The sequence below is a fragment of the Lissotriton vulgaris genome, chromosome 12 (assembly GCF_964263255.1).
Source record: "Lissotriton vulgaris chromosome 12, aLisVul1.2, whole genome shotgun sequence".
NCBI lineage: Eukaryota > Metazoa > Chordata > Amphibia > Caudata > Salamandridae > Lissotriton > Lissotriton vulgaris.
The window spans coordinates 676,036,039-676,054,885 of NC_141700.1; the positions used below are offsets into that span (position 1 = coordinate 676,036,039).

The 18,847-nt window shown below is 47.7% G+C and overlaps 1 protein-coding gene across 1 annotated transcript in view; it reads right to left on the reverse strand.

Moving 5' to 3' along the window:
- Positions 1-10,652, reverse strand: part of LOC147677983 (dual specificity protein phosphatase 22-A-like) — a 248,296-nt gene extending 237,644 nt beyond the window's left edge. Inside the window, exon 1 of the mRNA XM_086945856.1 lies at positions 10,549-10,652. Coding sequence (XP_086801982.1) covers positions 10,549-10,569 — 21 coding nt within the window. The 5' untranslated portion in view covers positions 10,570-10,652. The remainder of the gene's footprint in view (positions 1-10,548) is intronic.
- Positions 10,653-18,847: the final 8,195 nt, after the last annotated feature.

Consider the following 18,847-nt stretch of genomic DNA (forward strand, 5'->3'; position numbering starts at 1 on the left):
CATCACATTTGCCATGGCAAATTTCCTAGTGGCAGCGTCCAGAACAAGAAAATGTATGAACTAGTCAAACCAGTATGCATAACTTTTTAATTCTTTTTTTAACTATCATGTCAAATTAATTCGATTGCAAAGAAATTGTTTAATAGTTTTAATTGTAAATAATCTTGTTTTTATGTCCTTTGTATGATTTTAACTGAATCGAATAAAGTTAATTTGACTGACTGACTGTATGGGGATTAGGGACTTTAAGGTTGTCTCTAGATTTTTTAGAGACTACACAATACCCTTGATTGTATTTGCTCTGTCCAGCTTTTTAAATGGGATTATGGACTATTAAACATTAGCATTGGGCTCTGAGAACTGAACTGCACTGCATCGTCTATAGTTGGTAACAAACTTTTGGCTCTACCCTCTAATTTATTGACCTTCCCTAACAAGGTGCTACTGGAACCCATGACTATAAGCCAATGGCTCCAGCTACAATGTAAAATTCCATGACTAGTACCGTTTCTTTGATCAAGTTGTTATATAAAATGTTCATTAATTATTTTGTTTATGGTTTCAAGGATTTTATCGATTTTAGTCTTTTCAATTTCTTATATGAACTGTATCTAGGTGTACTTTCATGGCAGCAATTCCTGGATAAAGACCCTCCACGCCCAGACGGATCAGCAGCTCCCCTTAGTGTCCGAGACCCTCACAGGTGAGCAGTCATGCCTTACAAACTCCTGATTGATTGATTGAAGAATATGATGATTGAATAAGAAGGCACTACTGAATTTCGATACACAAGAGGAGACGGGTCCATTGGAGAACACCAAAGTACGTATCTGGACTACACGGCGCCAAGTACAAGTTCAAAAGACCTTTATTCGAATTCCTTAAAATTCATAAAAGTACCGAACATAATTCATCAACAAAAATAAAGTAATTAAACATACAAATAATAATTAAAAATCAATATACATATGACGTACCCTTTTATGCAGTGACAATACAATGTGTTTTAAAAACAATATGCTAATTTCCATAGTAATGTTAACAAAGCTGATTTATCATACTCATGGGTTTTCCATCGTTTTGCGTGCTCGTATAGCCAGTCTTAAAAAAGAACTGACACGAAAAGTCAGTTCATCACTATCCAAGGCAATTAACATGTTATATGAGTCTTGAAGGGTCAGTGGTCTGGATTTTTTAAAATACGGAGTTAAAAACCATTTGATATACACAGAATAAAATTTACAGAAAAATAAAAAGTGCAAATCATCCTGAGTGCTCACGCCATCACAGGGACATGAGGTAGAATCAACACTGTGACAATGTCCTAGTGGAAATGACAACATAAATTTTACTGTTCCTGCCCTTAAACGAAACAACAATGATCTCTCCCAGCTAGTCATAGGCAGCGAGAGATAGGGCGGCAAAGTCGGTCCACACAAACCATTGCCTATATATTTCGTTACAGTTGATTTTTGTGATTCGCTTCTGAGCCTTTCATTGTTGTAAAGTGCATATAGTGCGTTCTTAACCTGAACTTTGTCCTGCAGTTCTATAGTTGTGGGATCATTAAACAAAGTTCCTCTGCCAACTTCATTCAAAGATTTTAAAACTTCAGACAACCATGGAATTCTCATTCCATGGTCGCTACTTAGACAGTCCTTTATAATATTCTGAGTAAGAGCAGCAGCTTCATTCTGCCAGATTCTGATCCAAAAGAGTGCCGGTCTTGCTCTAATAAAATCACTAATATATGGAGTGTTTAGTTCACTATGACAGATGAAGGTTGATGAGGAGATTGGTACACCCAACACTTTCCTGCAGAAGCGATTCTCCTCACTTTGGATGCATGGACTGTTTCTTGATCCCCATACCTCCGCTCCATACGTGGCAACAGGTGCGCACTGTAATTTAAAAATCTTTAAAATAGCCCTAGTGGCACCTATTTTCTTTGGGCGCGGGAGACTTAGAACAGAGTTGTTGGCTTTCGAGAACTTGCTCGTGGCGTGGGCCATATGCCCACTCCACGAGCCGTTCGCAGCGAAAACCAACCCTAAATATGGGAATTTAGGGACAGATATCAATTTATCTGTGCCTAACCGGATGGTATTAAGTTTCTTTTTGCCAGGGCCACAGGACATAATAAAAGATTTTTTAAAATTGACCTTTAAATCCAGATCCTCCATGAACTTAACAAAACTATGTACAAGCAGACGAAGGGCATTAGGAGTGCGGGCCATTAGCACCGCATCGTCTGCATATAAAAGTACTGGAAGTGGTTTCCCTGAAACAAATGGGACATCTGTGGTAACTTTTTTCAGACAGGTGGATAAGCCATTAATATAAATGATGAACAACAGGGGTGCTAAAACGCACCCCTGTCTCACCCCCCTTCCTATCTCAATGGCTCCTGATACCTCTCCGCCCATCCCGATACGTACCCGTGCTTTCAGGTCCGTATGGAGATAGGCTAGGAAATTTACCAGAGTGTCATCAAGACCATTAGTTGAGAGAATGGACCAAAGCTTTGATCTATTAACAAGATCAAAGGCGGACGAGAGGTCCATAAATGCAAGGTAAGTGGGGGAGGAGCGGGCAACACTATATTTGTCAATTATCAATTTTAAGTTTAGGCATTGCTCCACTGTTCCTACCCCACTACGGAACCCCATCTGACATGGATCTAAAAAGTCAGTGTCATTCGCCCAGTCCAGTATTCTATGAAAGATTATACGACCCAATACTTTCAAAGTATTATCCAAAAGGGAGATAGGGCGATAGTTCGCTGGATCAGACCTATCTCCCTTTTTGTAAATAGGGACAATAATATTGGTGGCCCAAGTAGTTGGCATGGCTGTTTTTGGTAAACTGTTAAAAACATTAAGAAATATGGGTGTCCACAAATCAACATCATGTTTAATGATGTCAATAGGGAGACCATCTGGTCCGGGTGCTTTATTTCCCAGACTCTCTTTTATGGCTATTCTAACTTCATGCTCTAAAATTAATAGACCACCTGATTGGTCAGAAATAGATGGAGAATACTCCTCTTTAGGGGCTGCATAGATGTTAGAAAAATGGGTCTCCCATGCAGCACTTGTTATGTTACAACTGATTTGGGTGAGTTTCTTTCCCATTTCCCGTGTTTTTCTAACAGATGACCAGAATGGGCCGCTACCACCCAAGTTTGCGCTGATTACCAAAGAGTCCCATTGGTCGGAAAGTAAATTAGCCTTCCGTTCTGATATTGTAGCTTTGTACTGTTTCCTAGCTAACTGAACGGTTGTTTTACACCTAGGTTTCATGGAGAGAGCCTTTCTTAGTTCTCTATTTGCCAGGGAACATGCTGAATCGAACCATCTTGGCTCTTTACCTTCTATGGGTAGTGGAACAGACAAAAGGGTTTTGATGGCTGAACACAAGGATTCAAAATCAGCAATTAATTGATCATAATTATTACTTAAAACTTTACAAGAGTCAATCAAATGTGGAAATAGCAATTGTACATTTGTTAAAATAGCCTCACAATTCACCCCCCTCCATTTTAACCGCAGGCCATCAATTGATGGGGTAATGTCCCTTGCACCATTTAAATTTTCGAAAATCGGGCTTGGGGCAAGATCCAAAATTACAACCAATGGATTGTGATCGCTAAAGGGTGTTTGTAAAACAGAAGTTTCCACTATACAATCTATTAACAGTGGTGACATAAAAACGTAATCAATAGTGGAACTACTGTTCCCACCAATATATGTAGGAGCGTGATGGGAGTCATAATTATCTCCTACACTCAAAGCATCATCTAAGTCAAATTCAGTGAGTAGTTTGGATAGTTCAAAACCCCTACGCTCTGCTGGGTCAAAATAAACGTGATTAACAGATCCAGCACTCCCTGCTAATTTTGCGTTAAAATCACCCCCTATTAATATACATGACTTTTTGTCTACTGCAAGGGAACATTCCAGATTTCTTAAAACATTAGATAATGCCAAAAGGTTCTTGTTTGGTACATAATAAAAATCATTGTTATAAAAATTTATTAAATAGATTGTGGTCTTTGACTTCAATTTATACTCAAGAATCTGGATGTTGGGGTTTGCCGGACCATCATATTGCAGGTTTCCAATTGTACCACCTGCAAGAATCTTGATCCCGATGAAAAGACCACCCACCGCTCGGCCAAAACATGGTTTTGGCGATGTTAAACTAAAGCAGTGATAGCCCTCAATATACAAGTTACCAACAGCCCATGTTTCCTGAAACATAACAATATCCGCATCATTAATTATCTTAATCCATGCAGGATCCAATAATTTGGATTCTAATCCTGCAACATTCCAATTTAAGATTGTTAGCCCATGAGTATTGCGACGGTTACTTGGCCTAACCCTAGTACAGCTACTCCCTGTTTTTTCAGAAATGATATTAACAACTGCAGGTTGATTGTCGTCAACAGGCATTAGGTCCAGGATTTCTTCAGTATCACCCATAGCCTGAGCATGTACAACCGGAACCTCTGGTATATTAACTGTAGTTAGGCTATCAGTATCTTTTGTTGGCATTATATACAGTCAGTCCTGTTCATCTAGGTTGGAAAAATAGTCAAAACGATTATAGGTAGGGATGTTAAATGTTGACCTCGCTTCGAATGATGGTTGGAATAGATGAAGGTCAGGGGCAGGATAGGATCTATCTCTAAAATGGTTAGCTTGCTGCATGTTTGGGAATTGAAAATGGTGCGGAGGGTAACTAGGGGATACTAACATTGGCATCTGGTTTGGCATTTGGTTCCGCCAATTATTATGGCCATTCAAATGACCAAAATCCTGATTTTGTAAGAAGAGCGGCGATTTGAATCTTGCACCAAAATTCAAATCTTGAAAGGTGGTGATGGGATTGCTCTCCATGACTTGGTTCTGGGGTATCAAATGTCTATAGAAATACCCTAAGGGAAGGAGTGTAGTATTGAATTCCCGAGTTGAGGGTGGTGGGGCGCTTGCTAGTGTTTTCTCTGCCCACTGTGGGTTTTTAAAATTAATTATAACACAGTCACCCTCAAACTTTTTCCTGAGTGGGCCTATCCAGCCCACCCGCTGAGTATTGATAATTTCTCTTGCACCTTCTATTGGGAAATTGCAATTTGCAATTAACCAATGTAGGGTTTTGTTTTTAAGAGATGTGGGAATTTCTTCTTGGTCCTTCCTTAGTTTGGATACATTAACTAGAACAAGGACATAGGCCCCGCATTCAGGTGGTAAATTAATGCGGGAAGGAGCATGTCTAGATGTTTTTTGTAGTGGTTGGGCCTGGATGGAACCACCTCCAGAATTTGGGGGCTGGCCCATCATAGGGACATTTACATGTTTTGTGATATTATCCTTCCTTATTACAGGGGCTGCCTTGTTACATTTCGCTGTTGGTTGGCTGACACTTATCCCCTTCGGTGGTGCTAGGGCAGGTTTGGGTGGGTTAACTGTATTTGTAAATAATACCTGAGAGACATTCGAATCGGGACCCACTGCTTGATTAGGAGTGGGTTGACTTGTGTCTTTTGCAACGGTTACTTTAGCTAAGCTCTTAGTTGGCCTGGTTAGTTCTGCTAGATGCTTTTCTATCCGGGTGAGCCTACTTTCGATAGGGGATAGATAAATACCAAGAAGTTCACCCAGTTTTGCCAATATATAGTCATTCATTAATTCAGTAGGGTCGATCAATCTACCATCTTTTACTGCTAACCCTTCCAGGTGTTCCGTTTCTTTTCCTTTCCCAGCCTCATACTCATGGCGATTGTTAGCTGTGTCCACAGTCCTGCTTATATTTGAGTTGGGGTTGGTACTAGTTTCTTCCCCGTGTTTACTGACCCTAGGGGCTTTTGACGTGGGTGCGCTTTGGTTATGTTGTAATTTTTGAATAGCGCCCTCACGTCTGCCCCTCACTTCCCTAACATTCTCTGCTGATATAATTTCAGGTGAGGGAGTCATATGTAGGTCAGGGGTCTTCTCCAAATCTAGGCTAGTGTCTGTATCGGAATCAATCAGGGGAATGGAAGCAGATAGATTTACTTCATTGGGTATGGTATGAACATCAACACACGTGTTCAGTAAAGATCTATTATTATTAACAGCTAGAACCTGAATGGGAGTAGTAGCAGAAGCAATAAGTCCCAAGGAAGAGCGTCTTGCATGAGCAAGATCTTGTGAGACCCTACGTTCCAAAAGGGATATACCTTGATTTATGGCATCATTGGCCTTGATTATAAAATTGTCAATAGGACCTGTTTTGCTAACTTTACTACTGCCTCCGGCAGCTGCAGTTCTGCTGCGACTTCCCCGTGGAGACATACTTATTTACGGTAGGTAGGAGAAAGTAGTAACTGTAGTTGTTATCACCTCATAAATCGAAGTGTAAGAACTACAGCAATCAATTTATAAGTTAGCAAATACCTGGTACCTAAGATAAAATATACGTGGTCCCACAGTCTGTGAAGCAACAGCAACAATAGCTGATAGTAACAGTCTGGTTTTCTCCCGATCCAATAGTCTTTAGAATGGTTGGCAAAACACAAAGTCACTCGGAGAGGACAACCAAATACCTTATGTTGATGGCAACGTTAGGGGACTGGACCCGTCCCGTCCACCTCCGGCCGCTGACGGCCTAAGACGGCCCGCCCTCTGCCCGGGCTCCGCCCGGCGCCGCCCGCGCGCGTCCCGCGGGGCGGGAGGCTCTCGGAGCTTTTGTAGCGCCTCCGGGCGCGAGGAGAAGTGTCACGCCCTTTCCGGGGCTGCTGGGAGCGGTAGTCCGCAGGTCCGCAGGTAAGTTTGCCTGGAGCCGTTTCCCTCACGGCGGCGTCAAGCTGTCCAAATGCCCCCCAGGAGCTCTCGGCGCTCGGAGCTTTTGTAGCGCCTCCGGGCGCGAGGAGAAGTGTCACGCCCTCTCCGGGGCTGCTGGGAGCGGTAGTCCGCAGGTCCGCAGGTAAGTTTGCCTGGAGCCGTTTCCCTCACGGCGGCGTCAAGCTGTCCAAATGCCCCCCAGGAGCTCTCGGCGCTCGGAGCTTTTGTAGCGCCTCCGGGCGCGAGGAGAAGTGTCACGCCCTCTCCGGGGCTGCTGGGAGCGGTAGTCCGCAGGTCCGCAGGTAAGTTTGCCTGGAGCCGTTTCCCTCACGGCGGCGTCAAGCTGTCCAAATGCCCCCCAGGAGCTCTCGGCGCTCGGAGCTTTTGTAGCGCCTCCGGGCGCGAGGAGAAGTGTCACGCCCTCTCCGGGGCTGCTGGGAGCGGTAGTCCGCAGGTCCGCAGGTAAGTTTGCCTGGAGCCGTTTCCCTCACGGCGGCGTCAAGCTGTCCAAATGCCCCCCAGGAGCTCTCGGCGCTCGGAGCTTTTGTAGCGCCTCCGGGCGCGAGGAGAAGTGTCACGCCCTCTCCGGGGCTGCTGGGAGCGGTAGTCCGCAGGTCCGCAGGTAAGTTTGCCTGGAGCCGTTTCCCTCACGGCGGCGTCAAGCTGTCCAAATGCCCCCCAGGAGCTCTCGGCGCTCGGAGCTTTTGTAGCGCCTCCGGGCGCGAGGAGAAGTGTCACGCCCTCTCCGGGGCTGCTGGGAGCGGTAGTCCGCAGGTCCGCAGGTAAGTTTGCCTGGAGCCGTTTCCCTCACGGCGGCGTCAAGCTGTCCAAATGCCCCCCAGGAGCTCTCGGCGCTCGGAGCTTTTGTAGCGCCTCCGGGCGCGAGGAGAAGTGTCACGCCCTCTCCGGGGCTGCTGGGAGCGGTAGTCCGCAGGTCCGCAGGTAAGTTTGCCTGGAGCCGTTTCCCTCACGGCGGCGTCAAGCTGTCCAAATGCCCCCCAGGAGCTCTCGGCGCTCGGAGCTTTTGTAGCGCCTCCGGGCGCGAGGAGAAGTGTCACGCCCTCTCCGGGGCTGCTGGGAGCGGTAGTCCGCAGGTCCGCAGGTAAGTTTGCCTGGAGCCGTTTCCCTCACGGCGGCGTCAAGCTGTCCAAATGCCCCCCAGGAGCTCTCGGCGCTCGGAGCTTTTGTAGCGCCTCCGGGCGCGAGGAGAAGTGTCACGCCCTCTCCGGGGCTGCTGGGAGCGGTAGTCCGCAGGTAAGTTTGCCTGGAGCCGTTTCCCTCACGGCGGCGTCAAGCTGTCCAAATGCCCCCCAGGAGCTCTCGGCGCTCGGAGCTTTTGTAGCGCCTCCGGGCGCGAGGAGAAGTGTCACGCCCTCTCCGGGGCTGCTGGGAGCGGTAGTCCGCAGGTAAGTTTGCCTGGAGCCGTTTCCCTCACGGCGGCGTCAAGCTGTCCAAATGCCCCCCCGGCACCAAGTAGAAAAAATCTGCACGCCCAGGGCTAAAGCAAGGTCTGGGTTTGCGCATTGTCACAAGGCAGCCTTGGTACTCAGCAAACTTAGGGGCCGATTATGATAGCGGTTTTTCCGCATCCTCCGGGCCAGCGGAAGCCAACGCCGGCCCGGAGGATGAGGAAAAACCGCTGCGGAGCCTCCAAAGACCCACCGCCAAATTAGGATGGCTGGTAAGTCTGGAATTCCATCTGCAGCTTTTCCGCCGCGGTCGCCTTCCGACCGCGGCGGAAAAGCTCTAACATGGCTGGCGGTGTCTATCAGACACCGCCAGCCATATTAGGATGGTGGTGAATACATGCTTTTCCACGGCTGCTTTTCCGCCGTGGAAAAGCATACGGACTTTCACTTCGGGGGCCCGTTGCGGGCCCCCTGGGTGAAGGGGGCGTGCACATGGGGGGTACCTATGGTACCCCCCCCTGCATTTGCGTGCACAAAGCAGCAGGCACTGCACAGTGCCTGATGCTTTGTGCATGCAAATGCGATGCATGCATTTTTAACCTTGCGCCGCAATGTTAAAGATAGAGGATGTGACCGGTCACATCCTAATCGGCTCGGAGGGAACGCCGCAGCCCCTGAGGACGTTCCCTCCTCCTCAGGGGTCGCGGACGGACTCAAGTCCGTCCGCGATCCTAAGGACCCCTTGGTGTGGACTCATTAGAAACCCCTTGATCCCTTACACTTATTAAGTTTCACAACATAAGCACTAAGCTTGAAAAAAATATTCTAAAAATTGGAGTAAAAATTTTCATTTTAAAAATGTGAGCCATGTCTTGTCACCAAGAATGATGCGACGAGTTCGGCCTACACCATAAGCATAGAGGAAGTGAAGGCAATTGGTTCCAGCATGATCATGACCGGACCATCTAAGTATCTGGAACCCTCCCAATTATGCAAGTCGACTTGGTGGGTTCGGGAACTTTTCAGTTCACCGTCACAAAATTGCCTTAGTAACTCTGGCTCATTGCCTATGCCCAGCACCTCTGGCTCGCGCCCCATAACCATAGCTGCCAATCTTCTCGTGTCCATGCAAGACTACAGTTTAGAGTTCTGAGGCTTGTAGTCCTGGTTTTACACTGGGTTACATAATACTACAAGTCCCAGAATTCTAAGAAATACCCGTGACTGGCTTAACTGCTCGCGGGTGGACCTGGAACACTAGCTAACTAAGCATAACTCCTTCACAGAAAAAGTTTTCCCTCTGGAGTTCTCAGCGTCCATACGTCACTGCATAAGAACTCGCGTGGTTGAAGTAGGCTGCGGTGTGAGCCCTGCTTTATTGAGGGCCAGCCTATTCCTGAATAGGAATATTTTGCAATATGAACTATGTCGGGAGAGCGAAAGCGGACAGAAATAGCAGGGGGGTTCGTGTGCGTCACAACATGAAAGTCCCGTTAAATTCGCGCGTGCCTCTTCATCAAGGAAAGTTTCTAAGTTTAGATTCGCCAACTCACGGGCAGCACCCATGTTACTGGCGGGCACTGCCCCGCTACCCTGCGCGCGCTTACTCAGTGATGGCACAGATCCCCAGCAAATCCCCCAACTTTTTTTTAAATAAAAAACGCCGCTGACAATGCACTAAATATGTCCGATCTGGTGGAGAGACCTGTAGGAAACTAGGAATAGTTTTCGTTTAAGGTTTCGAAACAGTTCTACTTCTAACAAACCATGATTTATTCAAAACTGAAGTTTTTGATAACTGGGTGTTTTTATTAATAGTTGTTCGCACGCAGGTTTCTACGGTCACGTGGGCTCTTAATATCAATTTTACCAGGAGATATTACAGGAAAAAGTCACTGGGTTCTATTGTACTCACTTTCTGAGTGAAACAAAGGTGAACGCCGAGTCTGTTCTGGCGGAAGTTGATACTGTAACCTGAAGATTTATCAGAGATCTCTGCAGCAAATGCACTAGCCCACCGAGCTAAGTGGGCTCGGACTCTACGAGACTCGACTCTGTACCGTGTGCGCATATTTCTACAGTCACTGTCTCGTACCCCAGAGCTGTCGGAGGTTTTAACCCGTGTCCCACGGTTTTAAAACAGATACATGACTGCCACCAGCCTGCTTCACTCTGATTAACAAATGTTTGGAACTCACACCCCAGGGAGTGCTTTGGTGGTTCTGGCAGTGTGTGAATCTGATGCGAGTACCGAGGAGGCACACCACCCGCCGAATTAACCTGACAATAAAGCTCAGGTGCCGGGATCTTACCTGGCTCATGCCACCTCCCATGGCTGCCAGAGGTACCTGGTAACCAGGCGCACCGGGTGCAAACAGCACAAGAAGGCGGGCGCTGCGAGGCCCCGCCCCAAGCACCCTGCTGACAGAAGAGGTCACGTGAGGAGGTGACGGGAAAAGAGCAGAAGGAGGAGTCGATGTGAGGGATCTCGACCTAGGAGCAGCGCTGCCGCTGACAGAAAGCTTGGTGGGCTAGTGCACCTGCTGCAGAGATCTCGGATGGTCTCACGGGGGGTTGGGTGCCTGCTGCAAATGTCCTGCGGTGAAACGTAGGGAATCATGCCGTACTCCGCCTTTCATCCTCGGTACATCAATCAAACGTGTACCAATAGCTTGAGTTTTCTAACACAGACAATGTAGCCTTTAGTGCTGCTGTTCACATGGCCACTTACCATTAATGGGGGCGGAGCCAAACCACATAGGCGTTAGCACGAGCCGTACACCGTGTTCACATCGAGCGTCAGTTCCGCCCGTACAGGCAAACATAATAATGCACGTGAAAACAGGAGTCGTGTTAGCAGAAGACGTCCATCTGTTTTAAGCGTCCAGCCCAAACATTTAAAATGCGAGAAGTACTTTCGGAAGTGTAAGTGATGTTTAAGTACGAGTAGGTCAATAAATATTTGTTCTTTTGCACGTTCAGATCTGACAAACTTCAATTTTTCGCTGCCGCCTCCGCAAAACACGTTCGTTGTGGCCCCTCTCCATCACACCAGAGTTAAGGGCTTTCAGGGGTGATTTATGCATTTAATCCCATTTCATCCTTTTCTGGTCGCCCCTTCCATTTTGGACCTTCTGAATGTCTATTTCACAGTGGATTCGTTACATCGCAGTCGGAGGTATCAATAGCTCAGATTACCGTGCCCGATGCATTTTGGACGTCGTAGTTATTTAGACAGTGGTACAATACCACGCGATACGCCTCCGTGTAAATATTGCAAATATTGTAGTCAGTTTGAAGTCCATAAGAGGAGTGTACCAATGCCCGTCTGAAAGTATTTTCCTAAAAACTCGATATATTTTATAACAAGCAGTGCCTGTCACCTGGAGTCCGATGTGCTAAGGGTAACCTTTGGAGATGACGTCCTCAAAACATTTCTCTTCTTTGATACATCCAGCCAGTAGCTTAGCAAGGATGTCATGGGCCCCGGTGCAGGCAAGTCAAGGGTCCCTTTGACTCCCATTGGGAGGGGGAACAGTGTTTACAACGCAACTTTTACCACGCAGTACCTTTACCACGCAACTTTTACAATGCAAGTCGTTACAACGACTTGCGCTGGGGGGCACTGTAGGATAGGGAATGATTTAATTTACTATCCAAAACCTTCCCTACTATCCACGGGGACTGGAGTTGGAATAGTAAATAGAACTATTCACTATCCAGCGCCCTCCAACGCAAGTCGCTGTAACGACTTGCGTTGTAAAACCTGCGTGGTAAAGGCTTGCGTTGTAAAAGCATGCATAGTAACGACATACATCCCATTGGCAGCAATGCACAGCAGTTATCTGGCTTCAAGGGGCCCCGGTGCCACTGCACGCGCTTCACCCGAGTCCATCTACAGCCAGCACTACTTACAGCGGTTCGTGGAACTGGTTAACAGTGGTGCGCTTTACAGGCAGATTGTTTAATTATTTGTGCATTACACACAATGCAGGTCAAGAGGGCAATCTGCGGACTTACCTGGTGCTGGGTAAAAGATGCAACTTGTTCCAGAGAGGGCAACATGGAAAGTGACGCGGCTCATTCCACGAGGGTTCATGGTGGTTCTCCCTCTGGAATCTTTGGAGGCTTATTTGGAAAAAATGGTGCCACGCGGTGGTGTATACATCGCATTTTAACTATGTTGGCTAAAAATTGGTTTACAGTCCGTTCTGAATAGGTGCTAATTTAGTATTCGGCAACTTTAGAAATCGCCACAGTGCCTAGAAGCATGTTTTCCCTATCACAGCAAAACTGCCCGCGCCTTTGAGAAAATTGTGCCCCTGCAAATTATACTCTGTTCACTACGTGAGTATATATATATATATATATATATATATATATATATATATATATATATATATATATATATTTGCATAGGAGAATCGGCGCCTATAATATAGCGTTTCCCAAAATAAACAATGACAATGTAAAAAAGAATCTACCTGGTGCAATAACTTTGGTTTACCTTCTGTGTCGGAATATGATTTCTGTAGTCGATCCTGTGCCATTGAGTAGCCAATTAAAACTTCTAACAGAGAACACAAAACCAAACCCGAACTGATGCCATTCCATTGTGTGTAAGCGCACGGCCAAAGTATCTGAGTCGGTGTTGTGTCGGTATTCCAGGCTGCTAAACTGTAGACCTTGGGATGCAGTTAAATAGTCCAGGGTGTTGCTGCTGCTGCTAGTATGCTCCTGGTATCACCCTGACAAGGGTGCGGTTCAAATATTTATTTAATCATGTATTCATTGTATTGCGTCTATTTATGTAGCCGGGGCTTAGCCACAGAAGCAATAAAGCGCTTCCACTGGACAAGATCTGCACTCGGTGCCAGTCAAGCGTCGGATAAGCAGTCACAGCAGGCGCGGTTTTTAGTGAGCCCGCCTGCTAGTGGTCACTGGTGCTCAAACAGGCCTGCCCACGCCGTGACTGCTCATACTGCCAGGGGCTGCTCACTGATGAGAGGTGGGATCCCTCAGCGTCAAAGATACTGGACCTCCCGCTCAAGGCGCTATGATGGGTGCAGGTTACTCTTACCCTGAGTGATAATACTGCAGGCTCATCGCACCGACCTAGTCAGTGGGTCATGGGTAAGCATGAGCGAATTTTGCGGATCTCGCGTTCGCGAATTTTGCGGATTTGCGGATTCGCAATCCGCAAAATCCGCGAATTCCCGCGAATTTGCGGATTTTTTTTTTTTTGTGTTCGCCCGTGTTTCTGCCAGTTCGCGAGGGTTTTGTACACTTTCGCAAATTGCGAACTTACCTGTCGGGTCGCAAGTTTCGCGAACTCTTTGTTTCTACGTGTCCAGCCTGTTTGGGACACTCTTCTTCATCACTGCCACTCTCTGTCACCACTGCCACTCTCTGACTACTCATGCCACCCTCTGGCCCACCCATGCCACCCTCTGTTTCATCACCACACCCTCTGGTTGTCCAGTGTACATTATTTTCGGCAAAGCAAAGCACACCTTCCCTGCCTCAAGTGACCTGAATTAATTTGGGGCTGATTCATGTGTCACAGAATATTTTTTTAGCTGGCACCTGCTTCCTTAGTGCGCCCTGATTAGTGATCTTTTGCACTTGCTAAGTGCTTTCATTGTTGCAAAATTAGTTACAACACCTGCCCTGCCCCAACTGACAATAATGAATTAGGGGCTGATTAATGGATTTTAACTTCCAGCCTGGCTCCTGCTTGTCTCCCTTAGCTGTAATTCAGGACCTTTGTGGCATATGTGTAACTATTCTGAGGTTCAGAGCAGGGTCACATACTAGTTTCAACTGGCAACTGAACTCTGGAGGGGCCCCTCAGGAAGCAGTCCAGGAAATGGCTACTAATGATGAGCCTGAACTTTTGAACCTGGTAAGTAGTTACTTTCAGTTTTGCTAAGATCGTATTTCTGCAATTTTGCACTTATTCGCGGGGCGCGAACTCACGCGAACAGTGCGAGCAGTGCGAGCAAAATCCGCTGCTCGCGGATTTGCGGATTTTGCGGGAAATTCGCAAATCTCGCGGATTGCGGATTTCCCGAAAATCCGCAAAATCCGCGAGCGGAACGGATTTTCCGCCCACGCCTAGTCATGGGCCCCAGTGCAAAGAAGGTGTAGTTGTTCAGAGTTATTAGACTGGAAGCTCGTTTTGTCTCCAGTTTTAGGCAGGGCACAGTCTTAAAACAAGCATTTACAATGCAATGGTCTCAGCATTATTAAAGGTAGAACTTTTGGCATTGCTCATGACATTTTTTTTCATTTAAAAAAAACACATAAATAAATGGTATTGTCATTTACAATGGCAATTAGGTGAGCATTAGAGAGTAGTAGAGTATATCTTGCCTTACACACGAGTGGTCGCTCCCCTCGCCTCCTCCTCACCTGATACTTCTGGTATCGTAGCGCTTAACTCTGCTTTTGCAATTTGGACCGCTAGCGCGCACCTCTGGGCATTATCTTTGGCTGTGCATTATTGTGTATTACTTTTCATAGCGCTTTGACTGTGTGTATTTGGCTGTGCATTACCTTGTTTTGTATTGAATATTACCATAGCGCTTTGACTCCGCGCTTCAATCCGCTTCCACTGCGGCAGTATCTTTAACTATATCTCGCCCTCATAGCACCCCATTGCTCCCACTGCCTGTGCCCCATTGTCGCCCTGCCTTGCAGCGTTTGTTGTTGTTGCTGCCATTTTGTTTGTTGACCCGAGCCCTCCCTCCACCTCGCTCCCGCCTCCCAGCTGCCCCTCCCACGCTCCGCCCCCTCCACTCTCCATTTATGACATATGGACCTACGCGCAGCGTCCACGCGCTGTGGCCGCGCCGAAGGTGCGCCAAAGGTAAGCCCGTCTACGCCCGTCCGCGCCTGGACCGCGCCCAGCACCAGACCCCCTGGTCCCCGCATCACCCACCCCTCCCGCATGATATACGACGCCTCCACCCTCCTAGCACTTAACCCCGGCCGACTCCCTAACTGCGCCCAAGCAGCACCAGGACACACCCATGGACCCTTCACCTGCCACTCCTGCAAATTCACCTGCATCAAGACCCCCACCAAACCCACAAACACCAAACAGAGATCCAACACCAACCACCTTAAATGCATCCTTCTCAACACCCGCTCGGTTCACAAACACGCCATCGACCTTTGGAATCTACTCGACACCATTTCTCCAGACATCGCCTTCCTAACAGAAACCTGGATGAATGCCTCTTCAGCCCCAGACATCACCATAGCTATCCCGGACGGCTACAAGATCATCCGTAAGGACTGCACCATCCAAACAGGAGGAGGCATCGCCATCGTCCACAAGAACACCATCCGCGTCTCAACCAGCTCAGAAGACAACCTCGCTATCGCCGAACACCTTCACTTCCAGATCCACACCGACCCCAACACCACACTCAGAGGCACCCTCCTCTACAGGCCACCAGGACCCCGTACAAAATTCAGCGAAGACATCACTGACTTCATCTCCCCACACGCCCTCCCCTCGGAAGAATACATTCTACTGGGAGACCTCAATTTCCATCTGGAAAAGAGCAACGACAGTAACACTACCACCCTTCTGGACAAAATCGCCAATCTCTGACTCAAACAACTTGTCAACACCCCCACACACTATGCAGGACACACACTCGACCCTATCTTCACTTCCAGCAAGCATATCTCCTTCACTCACACCACAGCTCTCCACTGGACGGACCACAGTTGCGTCCACTTCAACTACAAAAAGACCACGATCCACAACCACCCTCAACCAACTCTGCGAAGAAATTGGAACAAAATCACCATCGACCAGATCTCCACATCGCTTCTTCAAAAACCCCCTGCCTATTCAATGAACCCTAACCCAGCCGCCATCAACCTCACACAATGGCTAACCCAAACCGCCGACAAACTAGCACCCTTGAAAAAACACCAAATCAAGCAAGGAAGCAAGAACGCCCCCTGGTTCAACGATGACCTTAAGAAATCCAAGAAGCTCTGTCGCTCCCTTGAGAAAACCTGGAAAAAAGACCCAAACACTACCACTCAAGCCGCCTTCAAAAACGCCACCCGCAAACACCACCAACTAATCCGGACAGCCAAGAAATCAGCACTCAAAGACCGACTAGACAACAACGCCCGCAACAGCAAGGAACTTTTCAACATCATCAAAGAATTCACCAACCCCACTGCCAGCTCAAACGACATCTCCCCCTCTCAAGTCCTCTGCGACTCCCTCACTCATTCTTCCATGACAAAATCGCTGACATCCATAATAGCTTTGACAACCAACCCGTAAACCAGTCCACCCCACTCACCTCCGAACCTGTACCTCCTCCGAATAACCTTTTCAACTGGAACCCAATCACCACAGAAGACACCATTCGCCTGATGAACTCCATCCACTCAGGATCCCCTACAGACCCATGCCCCCATCACATCTTCAACAAAGCAAACTCCATTATCGCTCCCCATCTCCGTGACGTCATCAACTGCTCCCTCAACTCTGCCACATTCCCAGAAAGCTGGAAACACCCCGAACTCAGCGCCCTTCTGAAGAAACCCACAGCTGACCCCACCGAACTCAAAAACTACCGCCCTATTTCGCTCCTCCCATTCCCTGCCAAAGTCATAGAGAAAGCCATCAACAATCAGCTCGCCGCCTTCCTCGAAACCAACAAATCACTCGACTCCTCACAGTCTGGCTTCCGAGCCAAACACAGCACCGAGACCGCCCTCATCGCAGCAACAGACGACATTCGAACACTACTGGACAACGGAGACACAGTCGCCCTCATCCTCCTTGACCTCTCTGCAGCCTTCGACACAGTCTGCCATAGCACCCTGATACAACGCCTCAGAAACATTGGAATTCAAGGAAAAGCATTGGACTGGATCATCTCGTTCCTCTCTGGAAGAACTCAGAGAGTCCGCCTCCCCCCTTTTAAGTCAGAGGCCACAGAAGTCATCTGCGGCGTCCCGCAAGGATCATCACTCAGCCCCACCCTCTTCAACGTCTACATGAGCCCCCTCGCAACCATCGCACGTCAACACAACCTCAACATCATCTCTAAGGGTGGGCGTAAAATCCGTTTCGCGGGCGAATTTGCGGATTTTCTGCGATTTCGCGATCCGCGAATCTCGCGAAATCGCGGTAAAATCCGCGAATCAGCGGGGACGGATTTTCAGCCAAGCAAGGGTTACAGCAGCAGGTGCAAAAGTTGAAACTAATTTCTTTGTAACCTTGTACAAAAGGGTTACAAACAAATAACTTCAACTTGGACACCTGCTGCTAATTGCTTCCTGGCGCCTCGTTGCCTACTTGCAACTATTCTCTGACCCTGCTCTGACCCTTGAAGCAGGGTCAGAGAATAGTTACAAGTAGGCAATGAGGCACCTGTCCAAGGAATTAAACCTCATCAGGAAGCACTTACAGATATAAAAAACAGGAAGAAGGGAGAGGATGGCAAATACACCCATTTTGAGTTGTCAGGAGGGGTTAAACTAAAAGAGACCTTTACAGCACAATTTTCATATGCATTTTGCTCAAAATAAAAAGCTGTATGTTCTGTAGGGGCAACTCAGGAATCTGGCCCTTCAGAGATCCGGCCTCTCTTTCTTTCTCTCGTTCTCTCTCTCCCTCTCTCTTTCCCTCTCTTTCTATCTATCTATCTATCTATTTATCTATCTATCTATCTATCTATCTCTCTCCCTCTCCCATAAACAACTGCATGGGTAACTTCGCTATGCAAGCGGCTCGTGAAGACGCAAAAATCCCCGCGATCACGGAAAAAACCCCGCGAACATGCAAAAAACCCCGCGAACACGCAAAAAAACAAAAATCCGCAAATTCGCACAAATTCGCGAATTTTGCGGATCGCGAATTCGCAAATCCGCAAATTCGCGGATCGCGAATTCGCAAAATTCGCCCATGCTTAATCATCTCCTACGCTGATGACACTCAGCTGATCCTCTCACTCACCAAAGACCCAATCACCGCCAAAACCAACCTACATGAAGGGATGAAAGAAGTAGCCGAGCGGATGAAGCACAGCCGTCTGAAACTGAACTCGGACAAAACGGAAGTCCTCATCTTAGGTGCATCCCCTTCCGCCTGGGACGACTCTTGGTGGCCAACGGCCCTAGGAAAAGCCCCCATACCGACGGACCACGCACGGAACCTGGGCATCATCCTGGACTCCTCACTCTCGATGACCAGACAAGTCAACGCCGTCTCATCATCATGCTTCAACATCCTACGTATGCTCAAAAAAACATTTCGCTGGATCTCCACCGAAACAAGAAAAACGGTCACCCACGCACTGGTTACAAGCCCTCTGGACTACGGAAACACCCTTTACGCCAGTACCACCGCAAAACTGCAGTAAAAACTCCAACGCATCCAAAATGCTTCAGCCAGACTCATACTAGACATCCCCCGCACAGACCACATTTCCGTTCATCTGAAAGACCTTCACTGGCTCCCCGTCAACAAGAGGATAACGTTTCGTCTCCTCACCCACGCACACAAAGCCCTATACGAACTTGGACCTGATTGTCTCAACACGCGCCTTTCCTTTTACACCCCCA